Here is a 26,083-nt window from a genome sequence, read left to right as displayed (position 1 = left end):
CGTTAAGTGCGAAAAATGTCAGAGGCACGCATCCGATATACACGCCCCGACAGAGCTACTTTCCACCATAACGGCGCTGTACCCGTTCATGCGATGAGCGATGGACAATGGCAGACCACTACCTGCCTCGCGCGGCAAAAAATTCCTCCTCATATTGACGAACTATTTCACCAAATGGGTCAAGGTAGAATCCTATAAGAAAGTCCAAGCAGGCGAGGTCCAGAATTTCGTCTGGAAAAATATAATATGCCGACACGGGTTACCTTATGAAATCGTTACTGATAATGGATCGCAATTCATATCCAAAAAATTCGACGACTTCTGTGCCAGCTGGCGCATCTGCCTTAGTAAGTCAACCCCGAGGTACCCCCAAGGTAACGACCAGGCAGAAGCAACTATCAAGACAATTATAAATGGCTTAAAGAAACGGCTCGAAGAAAAGAAAGAACTCTGGGCCGATGAGTTAGATGGTATGCTATGGTCTCATCAAACTACCCCGCGAAGAGCGTCTGGACAAACCCATTTTCACTAGCATACGGTTTGGAAGCAGTGGCACCGGCCAAAGTCAGCGTTGGGAGTTTACGCCAAACCATGCTAGTCAAAAACCTAGAGTTAAACGATGATATGCTTTACGATAGCTTACACGAGATCGAGGAGTTGCGAGACTGTGCTTTACTCCAAATTCAGAATTACCAACAAGCTGCAGCTCGTCACTATAACCAAAAGGTCAACCTGCGATCTTTCAGAGAGGGAGATCTCGTCTTAAGCAAAGTATTTGAGAATACCGCCGAACACAACGCAGGGAAGCTCGGCGCAAAGTGGGAAGGTCCGTACCAAGTTTCTAAAGTCGTCCGCCCAGGAGTCTACGAGCTAATCACTATGTCTGGAGAGGCAATTCGGCGATCTTGGAATGCTGGCAACCTAAAACGTTATTTCTACTAAAAAAAAAAAAAAGAAAAAATCCTTGTTTACGAATATCCACTATCTATGTAATCTGAACTACGATCGGCTTGATCCTTTTTGCAAGTCACTTCAGTATCCCTTTTTATTCAAATACACTGCCTTACAAAGCTTGACAAACGTCATAACACAAAAAATTCCTAAAAAAAATGAAGGGAAGAATAACAGCAAAAACAAAACATGCAAGTAACAAAGTCGGCAACTTGGCCAGTTGTCCGGCCAAATTGTTTTTACAAAAAAAAAACCACACTCCACGCGAGGTGTAGGTAGAAGCCGGGCTACAAGCAATGCCCGCAAATAGTCCGAAGTCGACAAGCAAAGTAAGCCGCCGCCTGCGCGCAATCTCTTCAACCCAAGGCAAGGTATAAGCCGGGCTTCAACACGCGAATTCAACGCTTCCCGCTCCCGACATAATAAGATGAGAGACGTCTCACTGTCGAGAATAACCAAAAAAAAAAACAACAACACAATAACCAAAACATAGCATATCATATTCTAAAATAAAATCCGCTGGCCAGATGCAATGTTCAGAAAAAAAAAACACATTATGCCCAATAACAAGTCAAAGGCCCCGAAAAGAGTCAGCAACCCTACACACGGGTGCAAAAACTAGTTCAGTTCATAGAAATGTTAAAACAAACAACATGCAAAGCGTCCTCAACGACCCCCATGACCCTCACGGTTAAGAGCACGAACTCGGTCACGAAGCCAAAAAGGCATCATACGGAATCTCCCGAACCTGAACCGCTCCCAATCCTCTGGCCCAGCCTCCAATTTTCTCATCCCATCTCGAGATCCATCATCTGCTCGACCAGGAACTTATGTTGACGACGATAGGCACGATGCTGAATCTCAATCTACCAGAACAAAAAAATACAGGGAGAGGAAAGAGGAAAACAAAAGGAAAACTAAACAGTCAAGAATCCGAGAACTATAATTTTAAAGCAAAGCAAAAGACGAATGACGAACTAACCGTCCTAAACCAGCTAAGCGCCTGACGCCTTTCCTCGGGAGTCAAGGACCGAAGAAACTCCGGCGCAATCGCAGCAACCCCCGGCATAAAATCCCGCGGAAACGGCCGAAAAGGAGGTGACGCAGCCGCAACTGGCGGTTTCTTCCAAGGGAAGAACAACTCATTTGGACCAGCATCGATGAAGCGGCCTGACCTATCACTAGGTTGAACCGGATCGATACGAACTGGCGACGGCGAGCGATCGGTTCGGGGACGACCAAAAACGATCCAGTCACGACTTGTCACCGGTCCCATCCATGGGGAATAGAGACGGTCACGACTCACCGGAACCCACTCCCCGGAATCATCGGAGTCACTCATGATCAAACAAGAAAGGGAGCAAGAGAATGTAGAGCAAGACAGAGTTATTAGCTGAAAAGAAGAGGTGGTGTGGTTTACTCCCCCACCCCCACCTCCATTTATATAACAAGGATGAAGGGAAAGCGAAGAGACGTCGCATTAATCAAGCGCCTGCCCACTTACCAGCTTTCAATGCGCCTCCCTCTCCCGCCAATCAAGACCCTGCAATAAAAATTGCGCCACACGCAACACCCACGCGTGGTAATGATGAGAAATGTCTCGGAAAAGTAATTCACCATTCAAGTCAAGCATTTAATACGACAAAATTAAAGGGTCCAAAGGTTGCGAGTCCCCACCTCCACGAAGTCTCCAGCTCATCAAAAAAAAGGGGGGAGCTATAGCAAATTCCAACTTTGCTTAGACTCGCCCCCAGCTCGTCAAAAAAAAAGGGGGGGAGCTATAGCAAATTCCAACTTTGCTTAGACTCGCCCCCAGCCTGTCAAAAAAAAGGGGGGGAGCTATAGCAAATTCCAACTTTGCTTAGACTCGCCCCCAGCTCGTCAAAAAAAAAAGGGGGGGAGCTATTGCAAATTCCAACTATGCTTAGACTCGCCCCCAGCTCGTCAAAAAAATAAATGGGGGGGGGGAGCTATAGCAAATTCCATCTTTGCTTAGACTCGCCCCTAGCTCGTCAAAAAAAAAGGGGGGGAGCTATAACAAATTCTAACTTTGCTTAAACTCGCCCCCAGCTCGTCAAAAAAAAAGGGGGGAAGCTATAGCAAATTCCAACTTTGCTTAGACTCGCCCCCAGCTCGTCAAAAAAAAAAAGGGGAGCTACTGGAAAATTCCAACTTTGTTTAGGCTCGCCCCCAGCTCGTCAAAAAAAAGGGGGGGGAGCTATAGCAAATTCCAATTTTGCTTAGACTCGTCCCCAGCTCGTCAGAAAGGGGAAGGCTATGGCCAATTCAAACTTTGCCTAGACTCGTCCTCAACTCGTCAAAAGGGGAAAGGTTGTGACAAATTCCAATTTTGCCTAGACTCGTCCTTAGCTCGTCAAAAAAAAAAAAAAGAGGCTATGACAAATTCTAATTTTGTCTAGACTTGCCCTCAGCTCGTCAAAACAAAAGAAAGGGCTATGGCAAGTCTCACACTTTTCCATTCATAACCAAAAGGAAGGGGGTAAAGACAAACCACCCTCAGCATCTTCCTAACATTTCAAGTTCGTCCAAAAGCAAAACAAAAAAAAAGAACCACGCAAGCCACAAGCGGCATTATTCAAGAAACCACGCAGGGCTTATTCAGGGCCAGCTTCATTCACGCCTTCGGAAGCAGGAACAGGTACATGAGCTAACGGGTCCACCATGGCTGCGTCACTGACAAGTCCCGGGATCTGGATGGTATGCCCCTCTATTCCCTCAGAAATCAGAGTCACAGCTGCAGCCACCAAGGCAAGTCCGGTTACGATATCCTCCTCGTATGTTTCTTGCGGCGCCATCTGTGACCCAACATCTAGAGTCAGTTCATCGCCATCACCAGGAGGCAGCTCGATTTCCACGTCATCGGCAGCAGCAGACGACATATTTGAGCCGTACTCGTCAAAATCAGCGACCTCGTCGTAACCTGGTATACGGCATGGGTTGGCAGCGACGTGCTCAGCAGTGGGAGTCACCACGTATCCATCATTAACCAACGGATAAATTTCAATACCCTTAACCACATTATCCCAAAAAGTCGAGCCGTCTGACACAAAGTTGATCGTTCCTCAATCTGTTTCGCAATGCCATACGCTTGAGCCTTCATCATCATCGAGTAAAATGCACGCCTAGCATCCCAGATATGCTGACGGATCTGGTTTGACCGTTTATAATAGCCTTCTTTCACTTTGCGACAAACCTCCTCAGCCCTCTTATCGACAGCCAGCTTCAGCAGACGGTCATGGTCCTTAGCAGCCTGGCGAGCAGCGACCTCCAAGCGAGTAACATCAGCACAAGAACGTTCTAATGCCCTCTGCAGTTGGAGGTTCTCCTCCTTAAGACGGTCGGAGTCCCGCCAGGCCTTAGAAGCTTCGGACCGGTAATTTCCAATCTGACTCTGAGACTCCTTCAATCCAGCTTCAGCTTGAACAATGTCTCGTTCAGCAGTCTTCAGCCTGCGTTCATACCGACAGACCATCGAATACACCGCGCTCGCTGACTGACACCACATTAAACAAAAGTTTTAAAAAAAACAAAACAAAACAAAACAAAACAAAAAAAAAAAAAAAAAAAAAAAAAAAAACTAGAACCTGAAGATCATGCCAAGCCCATTCATCGAATGCGTCAGACTCCTTTAAGTCACCTTCTGAACGTTCACCGGACACTCTAGAGATCTCGCAGATGAGAGCACCGCATTCCTTCTTGTCAGACAAAAAAGGAGTGTCTTTCGCATAACGAATATGGACGGAGTGGGAAGATTGGACTTGATATGATCGTGGCCAGCAAGGAGACAGAAGCTGCAGAGAAACCGGAGATCGTGGGAAGGATCACTCATTCAAGAGCAAATGAGATGGCCAAGGAAGCTCATGCACTCATATCTGACGGGTCATTCAATCTACCGAGGATCCAAGTCTTCAACATATCCACCCTGAAGACTTCACCCGGTAATGATAACTAGATAACTTAGGTGTGAAGTTTGTACTCTTTTTCCCATAGCTGAGTTTTGTCCTAATGGGTTTTCTCGGTATGGTTTTTAATGAGGCAAATGGATCACTACGTCGAGTTATCTAGAAGTCATTACCAATGGGGATAATGTACAAGTCACCATGACTTCTGTACTAATACAAGTAACTTCTGTACTACTACAGATCACCTAGACGCTTCGTTGTTTTCTTATTTCCTTTACACGCCTTGTTGTTTTATTTTGAACTTCCTGTTGTTTGGAGTGTCGAACCCTAGGGTTGATTATAAAACCCAAAAGCGACGCCTCCTTGTTTGGTAGTGAAGAAGTTTTATGTAACAAGTATTGTTGAATCTTTCTTCTCTCAATCCGAACTCGTGAATGCGTTCATGATTCCGAGTTTCTAAACACTTTGTGATTAAGAAACTCTTCACTTTATTTTTGAATCCATATAACCATCTAACACTTCCCACCATCGAATCGTTGCTCTTCTCTCTCGAACATCACCTGCCGTCAATCGCAATCCACTTGTGCATCATCACCATCAATTCACGTTGCCTCTTACCTGTCATCAGCCTCCATCAGAGTTTCAGATCAAGTATGGGTTTTCGATGGTGGGTGATCCATCAACTTATACCCCATGATTGCGCTAGCATACCAAATGCCATTAAACCCTTTCTGCCTGGTAAAGCGCATCATATTCTCAACGAAGCAAGCCGTCAATTTAACCTCGCACTGGTCGGCGAGATATTTGAGACCGACCATATTTCGAATCGTATGGACGGTGAGCTGAGTAATCGCTATTTAACGACGCCAACAGAAGTCCATCAAGAAGGCCGGGATAGGAAAGCAAAGACCCCCCTTCGTGAAATAAGGCTCGTACAAACTAATATACCCATCCGGGCACTTAAACACCCGATCGATGGATGAAGGACATACAATAGAAACATGCCGAGGAAGCTTACAAAAATCAGTCATGGCGAAAAGCGATTCGGCATCACAGAGCGTCGGACCAGAGTCAAAGGGAGCGCCAGGATAGTCAACCCCCTCGCCGACCTCAATCTCATCTCCGGATGAGGCATTAGCAGACCTTGCATTATCACGAGAACGAGGAGAATCGAAGCGGCCTATTCGATCAGGAGCAGAACCAACCGTTTTCGGCTAAACGGGTGTGTTAGACGAAGAGGAGGACCCAGGACTGGCTCTAAATTCGGAAGACTGGCTCCTTGGTCGGCGCCTTTTGGACCGCCTCGCAAGCCTCAGTGATTGTGTCGATGTCCCGGAATCAGACATACCGAAAGCATGATTAGACGATCTGGCCCTAGAGGAACTAGATGTCGAACGCTCCCTCACATAATCCTCACATGAGTTCGACATTATAATCGAGATCGGCAATTACAACAACAATCCAACCAGACGCTACTAATATGACAAGCTAAAAATTACAGGAAAAGCAACTAGCTAAAGGTATAAAGGTGTTACCTCGAATTTTGCGGCTGGAGAAGAAGTGAGAAAAACACTCCAAAGACCCTCCTTTTATAAGAGGAGGAAAGAGAAACCCTAGACGCATCGATTGTGCGCAAAACGGCACGATTCCCAAGTCGCGACGCTTCGATCCGACTTTCCCCAGAGAATGATATTTCGTAAATGGGCCAGGCCAAAGATTTACAGACAAAAGCTCATTGGCTCAAATTAAGATCGACCGCAATGAACTTGGGGGGGGGGGACAATTGTTGGATATTGGTTTCACCCTGCCTTAACATGCTTCCAACCTAGCCCATTCCCGAATAGTCAACCTAACCCTCATAATCTTTGACTGACCAGATCATCCGTATCGGGCCGACAGAGTTTCCAGAAGGCCCAATAAGGACGGACAGTCCATCAAACGACAGTCTGCAAAGAGGCGATCACCGACTTTGCCCTAAAGCGTACCACATCGATCTTAAGGTATGAGGATGAGACTCCCATCAGCTATAAATACTGAGGGACATGCATGGAGAAGAATGAAGTAACCTAAGGCAGGAGTCTGGAGTTCATCCGATTCTAGCTTTAAGTGTTGTTAGTCAAATTGAGAATGCATAATTCTGTAACCGGCCGATCGACTTTAAGCAGATATCTTGTAACTCGACGATCTATGACAATCTTAAATAAAGTCCTTTGTTTCGCCTTCCTTAATTATAATTCTTAAGCTAGTGCTATCACTCGTTCAACAGTTCCGGATGGTTTGTTGCAGACAGTAGCCATGTGGGTGGATTCGGAGATAGCTTGTTTAGTGGTGAATAAGAGACAGAAGAGAGAAGAGAAGCAGACGAGGGCAGAGAGTTTCTTTGTTGTCTCCATGTTTTACTTTTAGATATGAGATAAAGTAGAAGAAGAAAAGATTATATATACAGAGAGATGAGAGATAGCGAAGGTCTTTATTTTTCCAGATTGGCCTTTGTTGCTGTTTTTTTTGTTCTTTGTTTTATTTTTGGATTCTCCCAACAAGAGTTGACTATTGTGAGAGATTGAAAGTATATATATATATATATATATTTTAAGTGGGAATTAAAAAAAGGATTGAACATTTTAATTAGATGTGAAACCAACAGCTCTATGTGAAAATATATATGTACTTATTGTAATTTGTGACCTATGGACATATATAAATTTCAGATTATATTGTTGTTCATCACTCAAAATCTCGAGGAAAATATATATATATATATACTAGATAAATTTTTTAAACTTTTTTTTGTTAATGTACTATTTTAATACTAATTTTGCTAATATATTCTTTCGTTAACTATAGTGATTTAGTATATAATTTGTGGTAATGCACAACAATTTTTTTTAATACAATATTAATTAAATCAGTTTGATTCGACATATTTTATATTAGTGTTGTTAAAATAGTAAAATGATGATTGAACCCGTAATGAAATATCAGATTAATGATAGTTTATTTTTTAGTATTATCAGTTCAAACATGTAATGTCATATAACCCGTCATGTAATATAGTTTGTTTGTGTTATTCTGAAAATTTAATATGTCTAAATATTCATAACTTTAAACTTTTATTTTGTTTAGATATATCAGTTATAAATCATAAATTTCTTAAAATTTTGAAATTTACTATATACGGAAAATTTACTATATAAGTATGTTAAACACACACGTTTTATATTAATTGAGTAATATATGTTTGTTTAAAATTTTCAAATCACAATATATGAATGAAAAATACACGTTTTCATTAACTTTATGTATTATATGACGATTCACTATATTTAAATTTTAAAATAAAAAGAGATGATAGGAGAATAATTTTAAAAAAATCTGGAATAAATCTTCTAAATATCTATATTAATTATAGAACATTATATATATGGATATTTAAAATATTTAAAATTGTGTTTGGTTATAGGGATAGTAGAAAAAAGTTTTAAACTTGTTTGAATATGAATATAAGCATTAAATGATATTCAATAGTAAATATTTTCATAAACATATTTTTGAGCAAAGAATGCTGCAAAAATACTAGTATAGATAATTGACGAGGCTAGAAAACTATGTTACATCATAAGCATAAGGGCCGTGTGTAGCAATTCCCTGGTAGTATAGGCGTTTAACTATAATCACTTGTATTTGCGGCCTCGGTCCAATTCACCATATTCTAGTTATAAATTTTCTAATTTCACCCAAACTATAAAATTCTATATAATTAACCAAATTTAATTAATTACGTTCGTAAAAACGCGTAACAATATACTAGGATAAGACCCGTATATACGTGCGGGATAATTTTTTTTTTCCTTTATGAAAACCTTATAGTTTAACATAAAATAGAAATTGTATTATTTTGGCATTATACCAATACTTGGTATCATATAATAATCTATACATAAATATAATCACATCGTAGTTTAGAGTTTAATGGATCAGTAGCATTTATATAAATCCGATGTTGGCCCATTAACACTCTCAATCTTCGTAAACATGTATTCGGGAAAATTAAGAGACAACAAAAAAAAATACTCATTCGATATTCAGAGTGTTTTGTGGGTTTGAGGAAAAAAGAAAGAGAGTATTTTGTCTGATCGAGCAAAAATCGAATCGAGACACCTAATCCATATCGGATATCTCCGAAGCAATGATATTCAAGATCGGATTCACAGTTTAAGAATCATGGTCGGATTTATTCAAGAATAATCTGATAAAGCTGTCTTTTTGTATCTCTCTCATTTCGATTTCAAAGGAAAAGTAAGGTAATAGATCGATCTTTGATTTATATATTTGCCTTTTCAATTAGGAAGATTCGTTGTAGATTTTAAATTTTCTTTTTCTATTTTCTTCACATAGTGCGTCGATCTGGATTCCAAAAGAATTGAATCGAATATGGATCTTCTTCTACAGGTTTGAATCTATTTCCAATTGTATTTTTTGTATTTGTTGTTGAAATCGAATCAATATTACGATCCATAGTTAATTTTTTGTTTTCTTCTTTCTTGAATTGTTATCACAAAACAGGATAATCCCATCAAGCCTAAATGAAAGATAAGCCAAAAAACCCTTTAGAATCCTGTTTATCCGTCTACTCTGATGAATTGGAAACCCTAATAATTCTGTTTTGTCTGTTCACGATAATTTTTTCCCCAAATAGACGCTCATTGGATTGAAGGAGACGTATGAACATACTGGTTTTACAAAAATATTTCAAATGAAAGGTAAGAAAGGAAATAAATTTTGGTTTATCACAGGTTATAGGGTTAATTTTTGTTTAACAAAACTAATGTCAAATTTGTTTACTTGTCAGGGTTAATAATTCTGGTTTTGACCAAATTTTCAACTACGTAAACAACAATGGAACTTGTAGTAACGAAGACATATATACACTATCCTGGTAAGTTTAATTCAACCAAAATTTTAACTTTCTCCTTACAATGTTTATTAATTATATAAATTAAATAGTTTTTGTTAACAATTTATAAAAGACGAAAGTATGTTTTTATAAATTATATTTTAAAAAAGTTTTTGATAATATGGAAAAAAGTTTGATAATAAACCTACTGATGAGACAGTAGGTTTAGCACAAACATAAAAAAACCATACTAAATTATTTCAAGAACATCCTAAGTTTAAAAAAAAAAATGTTTGCTTAGAACCATACTTGCCACATGAAACTCTTTCACTCATTTCGTTCCACCACTTCACCATCCTCGACGGTCTTCACATCATTTGAAAACATCTTGTGTTTATAACACAAATCAAAATATAATTTCAGAAACAGAGCTTACAAAATAGTATACAGTTTAAAAATACACAAAAGAGTTTATCAGTAATAGGTACCTTCAAAAATGTGTCCTACATGAAACGCCTCATTTCAAATTTTGAAAAACTTCCTTGAATACGACGTTCATTGTTTCCTTCTGTGGCTTTCCTTCTTTATCTACAATCAAAACCTTCAATCCTTTTTTATTAGTAACTCTTGAAACTGCCACATAAAGTTGACCATGTGAAAAACATGGCCTCGGCAGATACAACCCAACATAATCCAAAGACTGTCCCTGACTTTTGTTAATAGTCATTGCAAAAGTAATAACTAACGGTAACTGTCTTCGCCACATTTTGAATGGTAGTTTAGTATCTGAAGGAGTGAGCAATATCCTTGGAATGAGTACTTTGTCGTCCACTCTGTCTCCTGTAATCACAATAGCTTCCAAAACAAACTCAGCCAATTGTGTGATCTGTAACCTTGTTCCATTCATTAGCCCTCCTCTTGGATCTATATTCCTCAACAACATTACTGGACAACCCACCTTCAATCTAATTTTATGATTTGGAACTCCAGATACCTTTAGGCTATTTAAGAAATCGGGTGTAAGCATTGGATTATTTTCAAAATGTTTATCAGCTGGATCAATAGAATCAAAACTTAGGTATGTTCTTTCCTTACCTACAAAGTAAATTGAAAGATAATAAAGTGTTTGTATATATATTAGATCTTTGATAAAACGTAACATGTTTTTGAAATATGAATATTAAAATACAAATATTACTAACCTTCAAGCAGATCAAGCATATACTCATTGATTATCCCAACATTCTCATTGGTCGGACATAAGATTGCTCTTTCTTGAAAAAATTTTGGATCATCATTATCTTTCAAACATTTAGGATCTCCATAAACCTCTCTGCTTATTACCTTGTTTATTACCTCAATAGGATCATCTATCATCACTTCACCATCAGTAGGTTCAGAAATTTTTCCATCACCAACTTTTAGTATCCATTCTGAGAAATCCTTTATATCTTGAGCTGCTGTAGAACTCAAATTATTCGCAAGAAGCCTCATATTCTTGGTCAACTTCAATACTTTATAATGCTTCCATAGATAAGAAGCATTTAGTGCACTCATACATATTTCTGCTCTTCCTGCATTTGGGATGATGGGTAACACCTGCCTGAAATCTCCACCAAATACAACAACTTTTCCACCAAAAGATCGATTACCAGCTCCTTTTATAATATCCGACAAACTTCTATCTAACGATTCAAAACAATGTTTGCTCATCATTGGAGCTTCGTCCCATATTATCAAAGATGCTTCTTCCACCAGTTGTGCTTGATCTGAACCCGGACTCATTGTACAAACACTACTTTCATGCGGATTTATTGGAATTCCGAACCTAGAATGTGTTGTCCTTTCACCTGCTAACAATAGAGAAGCAATGCCACTGGACGCAACGTTTAAGACGATTTCTCCTCTCACTCTTAATCCTGCTGATAGAGTTTTATATAGGAAGGTTTTACCAGTTCCACCAAATCCATAGACAAAGAACACACCACCCATGTCGTTATCCACTGCTTCCATGATTTCTCTGTATATGTTTTTTTGCTCATCTGTCATAGACTTTAACCATGAATCATGTTTTTCTTGCTGCTCTTTCCGGTCATAGTCTCTATCATCAACAATCAACACATTAGTATCATCAATGATATCATCTGGAAGTGTAGGCATTGTGGCAAAGGCTGACAACCTTGTTCCATTGCTCTTTAATATGTTGTCTATATCTTGTAAGCCAAATCTCTGCTTAGCGTCATCGAATAGAATAAGATCTTCACAAAATCCAAAAGAAATTTCAAAATCAGACCTAGATTATAACTCTCACACAATAGACACTAATGATTATAAAGATTGATGTTTTACCTGGTCGGTTAAAGTATTCTCTCCGTCTCATCTCTATATCTTCAGTTAAAAGAGACCAAGTTTTTTCCCAAACAACTTCTGGTTGAGATAAACTAAAAGATTGAAGCATTATAGCGAATAGACGACGTAAGTAGTTTCCAATACTCCAAAAACTTGTTCGGACTATATCATCTATATATTCTTGATCATTGTCTAGCAACCCTAAAGCAAAACATGCCTCTTTGTAAGTTCCATAGACAACTCCTTCCACAGTTTTAATGTCATCAAAGCACTCAGGTCCTGTGACACTATTGAGAAGTACTCGTAGATAATATTCATCTTCGAAACCAATTGGAACATAGTTAATCCTTCCAATCGTCGTACCTGGTCTCTTTCTTAAATTAAACTTCTTTTTCTTCCCATCCCATGTGAAAAACTTAGGGATTGCACATATGTTTTTGTTTTCGCCAATGAGCTAACCTTGTTCAACTCAAACCAAGCGAGAAATATAGAATTAACTAACTCCCCTCTATCCAAAATTGTTGCTACTTCATCATCACCCTTGAAATATATTAGGTGCTTCCCTTCTAGGTGAAAAGACAACCTTTGAACTGATGTAGATCTGTAAGTTATAGGATTTTTTAATATTCTCCAACCAGCTTCGCAAGCTGAAACATACCTGCCATTTTTAAATTCGTTTATCATGTGCTAAAGTTTTTGTCAAATTTCTGGTCTGATTAGGTATGATCAAATAATACAGATAATCTAAATACTTACATGCCATCTAAGTAATCTTTTATTTCATCAACATTACCACTACCTTCAGTATTTTGAACCGGAGTCTCCTTTCTTACTTTTTTAGCTTTCTTGTTCTGTACTTTTTCTGTCGAAGATGGCTCAACAACTACTGAGACACAATCAGACCCTTTAGTAATGTACTTAAATAAATATTTGATAAAACCTGTTTGGTTGCACCACTCAACATTAAGATGAGCCCGATATCTTAGTAACAACACTTTGTTATATGGTATAACATAGCGATTGTCACACTTAAAACCATTCTTCTCAACAAAATGATTTGTTTTCCGTCTTCTGTAAACTGGAAATCCTTCTTTATCAACTGTTGTCTGATCAACATGTTTTTTGGGGAAAAACTTTGTACATTTCCCTTCGTCCATACATGGTGAATTTATATTGGCTGCCCCACATGGTCCGTGAATCATCATTTCCTTAACCATGTCATAGAGCTCGGGCTCTCTATGCTTGTCTGGGATTTCAGCTGATATTATCTTGTCGATGTCTTCTGATTTTGGCAACTTAGAATTTGGGTGCATCCATAACAAAATGTGCGCATGGGGAAGTCCTCTCTTCTGGAACCCAATGGTATACATTGCTAAAAAAACACGGAAACAAATCCATATTAAAAGAACATCCGCAAATTTAGAAAAATGTATAAACACAAATAGTTTCATCCGGAGACTTACATGAGACTGTTCGTCCTAACATATGTTTTTTGGTTAGATCATCCATTAAAGAGTTGACCTTCATCTTGAACACTCTGCTAATAATCTCAGACCTATCATCAATATTCAATTTCGAATCAGCTCAGGCCATTTAGGGTTGCAAGTGAATGTAATGAATAGATCAGGAAATCCATAATACTTACAAACTGCCATTGCATCTAGATACATATTCCTCATATATCTAGGTCCACCAACAAAAGAAGCTGGCAAGTAGCATTTGGTCCCTTACTCATTCAAATTTGTGTTGCCTTGATTATCAACATCCTTCACCGTATTATAATTAGCAGCCCTCAAATTTGACTGATTTAGCTTGAGGAAAGTTAACTTGTTTGTCTCTATAGTCGTATAAGCATCCACTAAGAATTGCTGAAACAATCTTTTGGACATTAACAAACAATGTGATTCGTTCTTCCTCTCATGTATACGGAATGCAAACCATTGGCGCATACTGATGCACTTCCTCTCTTTCTCCGTTTCTCTATTTTTTTGATTTTTTTTTCAACCACCAGGTCCTTTTAGTATTCCTAGTCTATAACCATCCTCACCCTTAGGAAACAACAAAGGATATTGTAGAGCAAGATAGGTTGGATGTATTTCACTTATTCTTTGTAATTCTCCTGATTTCTCTTCAATCACAATGTCCCAAGTAGGCATTGCAACATGGAAGTCTCCTGGAATTAATGCAGCAACCTCTGATGATGTCGGTACATCATAGTTTTGTCCGTCTTTTTGACGATCACTAACAATTCTCATGTGAAAACTTTCTTCAGGATTAGTATCTAGCCGCTCTTTAGCTGATCTAAAGTTTTCAACATAAGGGTTCACAGCATCTAGCATCTTGATTATAGCAGCAATCACTTCATGTCTTAACTCCTGTTTCTTTTTATATTTTCCTGAATTTTTTGCTTTACTGAAAAATAAAACACACAATCAAACATGTATTTAATAATAGTATAAATTTAGGCATTGGTGTTTAACATACCTCAGATTGCCAGCTCTGTTTTCAACCTCATTCTCTGTATCTACGATATACAATTGTGAAAACTTTGGAAAATCACCGTCTGTAGGCTTCAAAGAACCAAGTAGATGGTAGTTCTCTCCTTGTATCTGGAACATATTAGGACCACGACCTTTCACAACTGAGTTTTCGCAACACCCACCAAGTGAGGTGAATGAAAAAATCATGTTGTATGCTCTGATATTTTTTCTGAAATGTCTACTCAATTCGTCATCATTTGTTAACAAAGCAAATAACAACTCAGGCTGATTATGTAGAAAAGGAAGTTTAACAGATCCTTGCAAACAACATTGTGTGAAAGTAGGATTTTTATCCCTCTTGTGCCTAGTAATCCGCTCCCCATACCACGTAATAGCTCCACAATATGAACATGAATAATCAGGGTCGCCATGGTCAAGATACTCTACATATAGTATTAAAAATTTGTTAATATTAGAAAAACTAACAACTTCGGCATCTTGAAAATAATAAGAACACTTAAACAGATGATATCTACCTGTCGATTTTTTCTTGGCTTTAGGTCTAGGAGTCTTTTTTTATTTCGATCCAAATGCTTTTTTCAAACTTTCATCTAATATGTCCAAAATCTGATATCCTTTCATAACATCAGCATGAACATCTTCAACCCCATTTTCGCCTTCTGAGTCTACTGAATCACCATCGTCCGAACTGCTACTGCATTGGTATGTTTGTTGCTCTTTGTTTCCATTAGCATCTTTATTTTCCATTTTCAAATGAAGTTTGTATTAAAAATAAACTTGCAACCACATAAAATGAATATTTCACATTGAATAAACATATGACCTCTTACTCGTGTTCAATCCTCGTTGTATTTGTTGGTTGTAGATCACATCATCTCCTTCTACAAATGTTGCGGTTCCAATTGGAAGAGCATTTGGTTTCTTTTGCCTAGCAAGGAATTTTGCAAGACGGAACTGTGTTTTTGGTCGAGTAAGTAATACTCCTTTTGATGCTATAACAGGGACAGATTAGTTAATAATTATAGTAAAGTACTCTACCTACTAAGTCAACAGCTATTTACACTACAAAATCAATATTGTTGATAATACTTATATGTAGTACCTTGTTTGCTATTTACTGATTGAGGACTAAGTTGTTTAAATATCCTGCTGGATTGTCTTTGTTTGTTAGGTGGAGTATCTTCCGCAATTTGTGAATGGTTGGGCAAGGTAATATCATGGGCAAGATCATGCAATGATGTGATCCCAGAAGCTTCAATCATTCCTGAATACGATTAACAGTTAGGTTTAACTATTAGATGCTAGCTTGTATATTGATTGATGTTATGAACTAACACGAACCTTGTTTATTCTTTGCAGTTTCAAGCTTCCCATCTTTGATACTTTGGTGAGAAGCTTTCCATCTTGTTGCTGCCACATGTTTGTCACGGTTGGGACCATCAAGCAGGTTTGTAACATCTGACAACACTGGTCTTGATTTAGCTGTATTCCTAGTTGTAGATCCTATTTAAATATACAGTTTTTGATTAGGTGTTTGAATAAATACTAAATATCTTTAAACATATCTACTATGGTCATACCAGATTCGAAGCTACGCACATGTGGGAGATGAGAAACCTTGTTTGCATTATCAGGTTTGTGATTCAAACTATCGAAAACTCTTTTGAAAACTGATTCAACTTGAATGACTTCCCCTTGAAAACTGACTGTATTAGGATTGAAGTTTTCATCGTTGAATTGTGACTTCATTCTTTTTGGAAAACTGATTTATGTGTTCTCTTGAGATCTGCATTGGAGATCATTTTTTCTCTTCTTCATGGTCACAATGTTAAAATGATTTTGTTTCCAATGGTATACTTAATATATAAACTTTAGTTTATTAAAATCTTAGAATCTGAAAAATTGGTTATCGCATATCAATTTAGTTGTTTAGAAACCATCTTAATTTCTGAATTGATTTATTCCCATAATTAGTGATATAGAAATAAATTCCTCTTAGCCGCCATAATATTCTGTGATCACAGCTAATATTGTTTTACTCGTAATCTACTCGGTTAGGGAAGAATTAATCTGTGATGATCTTATTTTAAACAATGTCGACACTTCCTAAGTAATTGTTAACAATTTTAATTATTGTTTGTTTTATGTGTTTAGTTAGGAATTTTTCTTTCGCTTCTGTTCGATGTGCTACTTGGTTAAGTATGCTTAAGGATTTTAAATTATTTACTTTAAACTTGTTCCTCTATGTAGGATTATCAGTTCTTCGCAAAGATCTTGGTACAATCAGGCACTGTATTTTTCCCCCTCCAACAGGTATGTTTTTCTAGACTACAATCATTTGTTTTTTTGACTAATGTTAATAATACCCGTATTTGGTTAAAAATAAACATAATGTTTTTTTAATTTTATAAAAAATCAATATGACAACGAAAACTTAGAAATATCTAGCATGGAAAAAAGCTTAAACTAAGCCTATTCGAAACGAATATGCTAAGTTAAAACTAAAAAAAAACATCCTAGTTTATTATCTTTAAAAAAAACCAACTAATCAGTTAAAAGACTTCACGATCCGCAACAATACTTAAGGACCCGTGACTTTCTTTCCTTGAATCTTTTCTTTTTCTTCTTCTATTGCCTGATTAATTGATGGTAGACACATCTTCTTTGATGTTGAAGATTGTGTTGTGGCATCATCGTTGGACTCATCTTTACGTTTTGATGAAGGTGTGGTCACAGATGTCTCGATACCACTACTATTCGTCTGATCCTATAATTTGAAATGTTGAAATTAACGAACATGTCTTATTGTTTTTGGGAAAAACTTACAGAAAACTTTTTCTACCTGAACTTCATTAGAGATCACATCCCTAGGATCAATTTGTATGTCCGACTCTTCAATATTATCAACACCTCCCATCTCAACGTATGACACCTTATAAGTCTCTTTACCACCAACAATGTTAGAGGTTTCAACAGAAGCTAGAAATAAGAATGTCTTTCCTACCAAAGCTTGCAAAGCAGGCGGCACAATAGTAGGATCTTGAATCTGGAAATTTATTGATAGTAAAGTTTGTTTGAATTGGCAATATCATGAGATCAAAATGGTTATTTGAAAGCTAAATAACAATCAGTTACCTCATCATATTGACCACCAAGTACATCTATCGCAGTTTGATTGACTAACTTGATAGCATTGTTGTCAAAAAGAATAATCTTTGTCTCACCACTGCTTCGTGGGTGACATCAAGCACCAGTTTATACCTAGCATATGCCAAATCCATGACCAAAGGATTAATAAACAATTCTTAAGTAATTTTAACACATCCATAAAAAAAAAATATGCGGAATCAAGTACCTTCATACAACCTTCGACACATCTTGGTTGCAACTTTTGCACTCAAAGAGACTTTTTTTTGTTTTTGGTTATGATTTCATTCTCTTTTTCGGTATTAGAGGCATGTTCCCTTACACTTAACACAGGTAAAGTAATACCACCCGAACTCCATATCGATGTGGTAGATACTACAATAGATTTTGAATTTCCCCTCCTATAACACAGAATAGCAAATCAGAAATGTTTGAAATCAGAACTACATATAGTTATTAAGCTATCATAATTACCATAGTAGCTTCAAGCATATCTGATATAATGCTTCGTGGGAACTGATTCACGTAATCATCATTCTCATGTTTAGACTTTAGACAATCACAGTTCCTTTCCCCGAAAGTAATCTTTAAATCATCTTGTGGCAGCCTGTTTAGTAGTCAGTCAACAATTGCATAAACAGTGATTTTAGTTTATGTATTACATATAGTACATTCATGGAATTGTATAAATTAGGGGATGTGAAATAGTACTGGATAACAAAATCTTGAACAGCAGGGTAGTCTGCATTGATGAGCAGCAACGACATATCAAAGGCATATGAAATTGTTCTATCTCCTACACATATTATGTAGACAACATTAAGAAACCTACACATAACAATGTAAATACGAAATACGACTCGTTAAATACATACCATTGTATGTGTTAATCTTTCCACAGCGGATCAAACAGGTGACTATTCCCTGATTTGCCTCATGCTGTCCACATTTTGTCAGCAAACTTACCCCAAAGAGTGCATGACAACCGCTGGTCACTGTAATACAACAAAATAAATACACACGTTAGTGCTTAATATGTGGTTAGTCAATGAGCTGATTAGTTAGTAGACAAATGAGCCAATTACCTTGTATCTCGTAGGATGACCTCTAATCTCTTTTTCGGTTTGTCGTTTAGCTCAGATGTTTTCATTTCGCCAATGGAAACAACCTGTCCAAGAACATCTAAAATAGGGGGAAATTATGCTATGCAGTCAATAACATAGAATACAAATTCAAACTATTTATATAAAAACAAACAATATATTAGCGTACCAATCAAAATATTTTCATTCAAACCATCTTCAGCGAGTATGTTCTCGTATGAAGCTAAATCCAAATAAAAATCGTTTGAAACACAAGCACATCGGGTTATGATGGTCATCTTGTATTGATGTTTGGTTGCCCGAAACTTCCCTGTTGATCTTGACAGTTGAAAGTTCTCAATAATTCGCCACTCACCAAAAACAATAAGCCTTTGGAATTTGTTCAACTACTGCTTCTTAATAGTAGCATGAATGAGAGAACCCTATAATAACACAATAAACATATTAATTAAAACTTTGGTAGACTTTTTTGTATGTAGTAAATATGTTTATAAGTTATAAGGAGAATAATCTAAACTTACTTCAAAATCAGCCAAAATCATCACAATTGTTTCTCCAGTGTATGTCGTGTATTGTTTCCATGTATGTACGATCTTCACTTTGATTTTCCATGTTGTTTTGAAGGCCTTGAAATCGGAAAGCTGTGTGAACCCATCGGTGGCAGCCATGACTTATACCAAGGTGAATTTCTATTATCTTTGTTCGTATGTTTGATGTGTTTAAAGATTTCTAATGTATTCTATAGATTATATAGTATTTGAAGTTGGGTTTGGTAGAAATGTAGAATATTCGATGCAATGAATATAAGATATTCTCTTGTTGATTTGATTTTGGGGTTTATACGATATACTATATTAAGAACTGGGATTCGATCCAACTGTTTCTTTTTTTTGTTCTGATGATTGATATACGCCATTAAATACCGAAGAACGAAAGATAATCTATACTAAATGGTTGTTGTGATTTTTTGAAAAAAATAATATTTGTGATAAATTGTTAATATTTGTAGTTAATGTTTTGATATGATTTTGATGATTGATCTATTACGGTAGAGAATAATAAGGGATTGCATATGATTAGTTGGTATTTATTTAGTAGTTGCAGTTTTTAATGTCGTTTGTAATTAATACAGGTTTAAGGGAAGGCAAAGATAGTGTTTGGATACACATCTTTTATATCTAGGATCCGAATGGAATAATACCAAACCATAAGGATCCGCGTCCCATAACCAAATATAATGACTTCGTTGCCTTTTTTTTTTTTTTCCTCTTCTTTCTTGCTTTATCCGTAAGGGTATATTATGAAATTTTTTGCAATGTTTTTTTTTTGCTTTTGTACTCTCCAATTAATAGTATAGCTTACTTCACGATTAGAGCAATATTTTTCAAATCGATTTTGGTTTTAGGAATTTGAAACTTCTATGTTGGTATAACCACATCAAAAGAGAGACAATATATAAACAGCATTAAGCTTTATTAACGGAAACAATAATTTTTGTATTAATGCTCTTAGCAAAATTCCAAATCGAAACTCAAACCAAACCTTCGTCTCAGTATATCGTAATTGTCAATTTGATCATAAACCCAAAAGTGCAAACACCGAAGCCGCCACAGCAAGAACCATTCCCCCAAGTAATTTGTTATCTCCTTTATAAAAAAATAAATAAATAAATAATCCAAACATTACAACATTGACCATAATGCCAATAAACATACAAGAGAGTATTAATGTTCTTGATGATAAAAAAAAAAAAAAAAAAAAAAAAAAAAAAAAAAAAAAACAAGAGAGAAATAATGTTGCAGTTATTTTGTTCTTTACTGTCTTAAAGACATTTTATTTCTAAATTATTTGAAAAAGAAATCTGATAAATTGAAACATACTAAATTTACTAAAATTTGTTACAATTTATATTCCACTAGCAGATTTTGTTTTAGTATACTGTATACATAACATATCAAAGGTACTATACACACTCTATAAAAAAAAAGTATATAAAACCCATCATTAATTCAATATACATATATAGTATTATGTTCAAGAAAAAAAAAAAAATATATATATATATATATAGTATATGATGGTTGATCAAAATATATATATATATATATATATATAGTATATGCTAACCTCTAATCGAGACAGAAGTGCTGCGTGGAAGATAAATAGACATTGATGAAGAATTTGAGGTATCAAAACTGACTAAACATTTGGGAGTGAAGATGAAAGCCCAAAGCTGATCACCACAGCAGTGAGTGAGTTCTTGGAACGCAAGTTTCAGACATGTGGTGCAGTTTCCAGGATCCAAATGAGGACTACACTGGACAACAGACTGAAGATTATACTGGTCATCGAACCTAGTTGTATCCTGAAGAAAATATGGCGTAAACGAAGAAGATAGCAAAGATGATCTGACAATAACTTCTCCCATTTTGTCAGACAACCTCTGCCCAAATTTACCAAATGATTTGGGAATTGGGTCGGTTGAAGACCAGAAGGCATTAGGCTTTGTCTCTAAGGTGGAGAGGAAGAACTTATCTGAGTATCGAACCATACAAGAAAAGTAGTAAATGATTGCTTCTCGATGGTTAGTACAGTTTTTGGCAATCTCGATTGTTGCATTCGTGACGCATGCATTGCAGCTTGTTCTGTTGACATCTCCAATGCATAAGAACATTCCATGGACTGTGTCTGAAGCTAAACCGGTCGTGAGGTTGTAGTAGTTAGCGAATGATGAATGGTTGCTAAGAATGGAGAGAAGAGTGTTGAGATTTGTGTTGAAAGTTGTGTTGTTGCTAGTGGTGTTTCTGGATGATTTGTTGCAGAAAGTTTTCATGTGCTCGGACTCCGAGAAAGCTTGGTTACTGATGAAAAATAGGCAGAAGAGAGCAGAGAGCTTCTTTGTTGTTTCCATGATTTAAAACTCTTTAGGGGTTATGAGATAAATGAAGAGGAAGAAGAAGGGGACTTCTATATAGAGATTAGGGAAGGTCGTTGATTTAACTAGTCCATTTTTTCTGAATTTGTTCTTTATCCAATGAGTCTTTCTAATTTTTAAAAAGACCTCAATTTGGTTGTATGGTTGGTCTTTGATTTAAGTTAATGGTACTATTTGTTACTACTTAGTCTTTTTCATATTCGAATTCTCCCAAAATGAGACGACACGTGGTGAGAATAAATTAATAACTCGAATGAGGATTAATTAAGGGGGCAGATTGGTTAAAGAATGTGAAACCGATAACAATGTGAAAGGGAATGAAAGGACCTCAGGACCAAGTTACCAACCATTATAATGTAACTAGATAAGATAAATGAAGAGGAAGAAGAGGACTTCTATATAGAGATTATAGACAGAGAGAAGGTCGTTGATTTAACAAGTTCATTTGTCTTAATTTTTGTTTATCCAATGAATTAATCTTTTTTTTGGTCTTTGTTTATGTTAATTAATAGTACTATTTGTTACTACTTGGTCTTTTTTAAATTAGATTCTCCAAATGAGTAACTGGTCTTGGTCTTTTTTTGGTCTTTGTTTAAGTTAATAGTACTATTTGTTACTACTTGTCTTCTTATAATTCGATTCTCCAAATGAGTAATTGGCCTTTGTGTTTTTTGGTCTTTTTTAAGTTAATAGTACTATTAATTTGTTACTAGTTGGTCTTCTTATAGTCCTATTCTCCCAATGAGTAACTGGTCTTTTGTGTTTTTTGGTCTTTGTTTTCATGGATTGATTCAAAGGCTATGATCTTCCCATTAGAGCGTAAGACGATCTAATACACGCTATGGACTATGCTCGTTCGGTGTGCGATGAGTAACTTTGTCTTGTCTTTCATCACACGGTTCAACGCATTCTACACGAAGTACACGCTCACCTTCCCCGAGTCATACATCATATGGTCAGCTTCTTGTGGGATCAACACACAGTCATGTTGGGACTGAGTTGTGGAGTTCTTCTATTAGACTTACATGATGATGGTACACGTTCATCTGATTTCAAAAACAAGGTTTTAAAAATCATCAACATACTAGAAATATAAATTACTTCACTATAACACTCGAATTTACAGATTTTTATTAAAGAAACGTCCACTTTCTAGTACTTATTAAAAATCATCAACATACTAGAAATATAAATTACTTCATTATTACACTTGAATTTACAGATTTCATTACGAAAACGTCGATTTTCTAGTACTGATTAATCAAGAATAAAACAAAGTGATCCAAGTCGTTTTTATATCTCATGAGTACGATACAATAACAAAGAAAAACACAATGAATTGTTAAAAAAAACATGCTAAGCTCTTCATATGATCTTAATATCTGCTGTGTACGACATCCAAAAGTGACTACATCAGCCAACGAATCATACTGTCAAATTCAAGACGTTTTCTTAAGATACTCGGGATGAAAAAGCTATATGCGTTTTCGGTTTAAATTCAAAACATTTTCTCGAGACTAGCGTTCCCAACATTCCACCACAACAAAAAAAAAATTATATGCGTTCCTAGTTAATATATAGTTCAAAATCAAATGAATTGACAACTCAAAATGATAATAAAAAAAGGGACAAACAAGTCTTACAACAACTGAATGTACAACCACGTTAAAAGAGGACAATAAAACATAATCATGAAGCATAATTAGCGGAAACAATAGTTATTGTTTTGCTCTTAGCAAAAATTCAAATCGAAACTTGAACCAAGCCTTTTTCTCAATATTGTAATTTTAAATCTGATTATAAACCAAAAAGTGCAAACACCGAAGCGGCCGAACCAAGAACCATTCCCGCAAATATTCTGTTATTTCCTGCATAACAACAACAAAATAATCCAAACATTACGAGATTGACCATAATGCTAAAAGAAACATACAACAAAGAATTAATGTTCTTTATAAAAAAAAAAAAAATAGGAGAAAATAAATGTTGCAGTTATTTTGTTCTTTATTATTTGTCTTAAAAGAAATCTGATAAATTGAAACATAAGTTTTATATCAAAAATTTACAAAATTTGTTACAATTTATATCCTAACTGTAGTATATTTGTTTTAGTATACATAAGTCATAACATGTCAAAGGTACGTATATCATTTACTCTATCTAAATAAAAAGTGTATAACCCATCATTATTTCATAGATAGCACTGTATATACTAACCTCTACTCGAGAAGGCACCGCTGTGATTTGGCTGTGGAAGCGGCAACAGTGATGAATTTGAGGTATCAAAACTCACTAAACATTTGGGGGTGAAGATGAAAGCCCAAAGCTGATCACCACAGCAGTGAGTTAGTTCTTGGAACGCAAGTTTCAGACATGTGGTGCAGTTTCCAGGATCCAAATGAGGACTACACTGGACAACAGACTGAAGATCATACTGGTCATCGATCCTAGTTATATCTTGAAGATAATATGGCGTAAAAGAAGAAGATAGGAAAGATGATCTAACAATAACTTCTCCCATTTTGTTAGACAACCTCTGCTCAAATTTACCATATGATTTGGGTATTGGATCGGTTGAAGACCAAAAGGTATTAGGCTTCGTCTCTAAGGTGGAGAGGAAAAACTTATCTGAGTATCGAACCATACAAGAGAAGTAGTAAATGATTGCTTCTCGATGGTTAGTACAGTTTTTGGCAATCTCGATTGTTGCATTCTTGACGCATGCATTGCAGCTTGTTCTGTTGACATCTCCAATGCATAAGAACATTCCGTGGACTGTGTCTGAAGCTAGACCGGTCGTGAGGTTGTAGTAGTTAGCGAATGATGATTGGTTACTAAGAGTGGAGAGAAGAGTTTTGAGATTTGTGTTGTAAGTTGTGCTATTGCTAGTGGTGTTTCTGGATGCTTTGTTGCAGAAAGTTTCCATGTGCTCGGATTCAGAGACAGCTTGGTGAATGGTGAAGAAAAGGCAGAAGAGAGAAGAGAAGCAGAAGAGAGCAGAGAGTTTCTTTGTTGTTGCCATGATTTAAAACTCTTTAGGGGTTATGAGATCAATGAAGAAGAAGAAGAAGAAGAGAGGGTCATTGATATATGGAGATTAGTTACAGAGGCAGAGAGAAGGTCGTTGATTAGATTTAAGAAAGGTCTTTGTTTGTTTTATTTTCGTTTTTGTGCAAGTTAATTAATAGTTCTACTTCGTCTTTTTATAATTCAATGTGTATTTCTTACTACTTCGTCTTTTTATAATTCGATTCTCCCAAGATTGAGTTGACAAATGACAATGGGTGAGAAAAAAAAATTCAAGTGGGGATTAATTAAGGGCCGGGGACAGATTAATTAAAGAATGACCTTAATGCCAACATACAGTATATAATGTAATTACTAATTACAGTATTATCTATGAAAAATAATGTAGGAAATGACCTTAAACTAGCCAATACTACAACGTAACTAGTACTATTAACTTCTTTTTGGGAAAATGTAAGTAATATTACTATTACCTAGATTAGTTAAAAACAAACATAATTAGTCTCAAAATGCATACTAACGACAAAACGAACCACTAACATAGCTCCATTGGCAATTTGGCATTGCCTTGATCTTCTTCAAATTTTCTTCAACCTCTCTCTTCTTTGGTCAATTCTCGAGATCATATCTCAACGAGCAATCACGTTGGATTCATCTAAACCAGAAGACACCACATTCGTTGGCTTAAGAAAAAGACACTATCTCCACTACTATAAGATAGGGGGTACCTTACAACATTTTTTCTCTTGTTCTCCAAGCTTCTTCCTTGATTTGAAAGCCAGAACACCGTCACTTCACCAAACCTCTCTCGATAACTCAGAAAAAATTTTCTTCACAATATCTATCGGAAATACAATAGCTTTTTCTTGACGTTTTCTCTTTGTAAGAGACAATTCTCACATTATAATTCTCAAACTTTGACTTGAACCTCTGAACTTCGGCTACTAATTGGCTTTCCGTAGTGTAGAAACTGATCAAATTTTTTTCCACATACTCACAAAAAGCATCAATATATCTTCAAAAGGGTCTCCTCCTCTCCTCTAATTGACGTCAAGAGTTCCTTGAAGCACTGTGAGATCATCCTTGCGGCTGAATAACCTCTGATACAATGGTGGCTTCTTAACCTTTTCTTTTGTTACCTCATGCTCACTCACTCGTTGTTATCTTCATTTTCGTCTTCTTCTTAATGTCATCCCTCTCCTTTTTGTAAAGAGTGTTTGACCACAATAGTGTTCTGAGGCTTCTTCTTCTTT

General features: G+C 36.5%; 4 protein-coding genes, 1 long non-coding RNA gene and 1 pseudogene across 6 annotated transcripts; 1 reads left to right on the top strand and 5 right to left on the bottom strand.

Moving 5' to 3' along the window:
• Positions 1-1,739: 1,739 nt before the first annotated feature.
• Positions 1,740-2,293, bottom strand: LOC147934640 (uncharacterized). Its single transcript, XM_087472716.1, has 2 exons — positions 1,934-2,293; positions 1,740-1,817 (listed from the first exon to the last, which is right to left on the bottom strand). The coding sequence occupies exons 1-2, from the start codon at positions 2,291-2,293 to the stop codon at positions 1,740-1,742; spliced, it is 438 nt and encodes a 145-aa protein (XP_087328842.1).
• Positions 2,294-8,914: 6,621 nt separating this feature from the next.
• Positions 8,915-15,591, top strand: LOC147934639 (uncharacterized). 2 transcript variants are annotated; one of them, XR_015570318.1, is made up of 7 exons: positions 8,915-9,175; positions 9,270-9,323; positions 9,438-9,468; positions 9,571-9,634; positions 9,724-9,810; positions 15,248-15,320; positions 15,484-15,591. It is a non-coding gene; the product is annotated as an uncharacterized LOC147934639 (long non-coding RNA). The 2 variants fall into 2 exon arrangements; XR_015570317.1 differs by lacking the exons at positions 8,915-9,175; positions 9,270-9,323; positions 9,438-9,468 and having other exon boundaries at positions 9,494-9,634.
• Positions 10,286-14,372, bottom strand: LOC104728442 (uncharacterized; annotated as a pseudogene).
• Positions 15,592-17,199: 1,608 nt separating the features above from the next.
• On the bottom strand, positions 17,200-19,536 carry LOC104728441 (uncharacterized). The gene is made up of 8 exons (XM_087472715.1): positions 19,390-19,536; positions 18,851-18,933; positions 18,477-18,593; positions 18,240-18,372; positions 18,111-18,166; positions 17,754-17,844; positions 17,461-17,664; positions 17,200-17,385 (listed from the first exon to the last, which is right to left on the bottom strand). The coding sequence occupies exons 1-8, from the start codon at positions 19,534-19,536 to the stop codon at positions 17,200-17,202; spliced, it is 1,017 nt and encodes a 338-aa protein (XP_087328841.1).
• A 761-nt stretch (positions 19,537-20,297) lies between these two features.
• On the bottom strand, positions 20,298-21,811 carry LOC104724497 (cysteine-rich repeat secretory protein 57-like). The gene is made up of 2 exons (XM_010442989.2): positions 20,996-21,811; positions 20,298-20,514 (listed from the first exon to the last, which is right to left on the bottom strand). Exons 1-2 carry the CDS (start codon positions 21,777-21,779, stop codon positions 20,444-20,446), a joined length of 855 nt encoding a protein of 284 aa, XP_010441291.2. The 5' UTR covers positions 21,780-21,811; the 3' UTR covers positions 20,298-20,443.
• Positions 21,812-23,383: 1,572 nt separating this feature from the next.
• LOC104724496 (cysteine-rich repeat secretory protein 57-like) lies at positions 23,384-24,956 on the bottom strand. The gene is made up of 2 exons (XM_010442988.3): positions 24,021-24,956; positions 23,384-23,671 (listed from the first exon to the last, which is right to left on the bottom strand). The coding sequence occupies exons 1-2, from the start codon at positions 24,823-24,825 to the stop codon at positions 23,601-23,603; spliced, it is 876 nt and encodes a 291-aa protein (XP_010441290.1). The 5' UTR covers positions 24,826-24,956; the 3' UTR covers positions 23,384-23,600.
• Between the last annotated feature and the right edge of the window lie 1,127 nt (positions 24,957-26,083).

Source organism: Camelina sativa, chromosome 11 (assembly GCF_030686135.1).
Source record: "Camelina sativa cultivar CO46 ecotype springtype chromosome 11, ASM3068613v1".
Taxonomy (NCBI): Eukaryota; Viridiplantae; Streptophyta; class Magnoliopsida; order Brassicales; family Brassicaceae; genus Camelina; species Camelina sativa.
The sequence above is the reverse complement of the archived record's forward strand: the minus strand, read 5'-3'. Positions and strand labels throughout refer to the sequence as shown.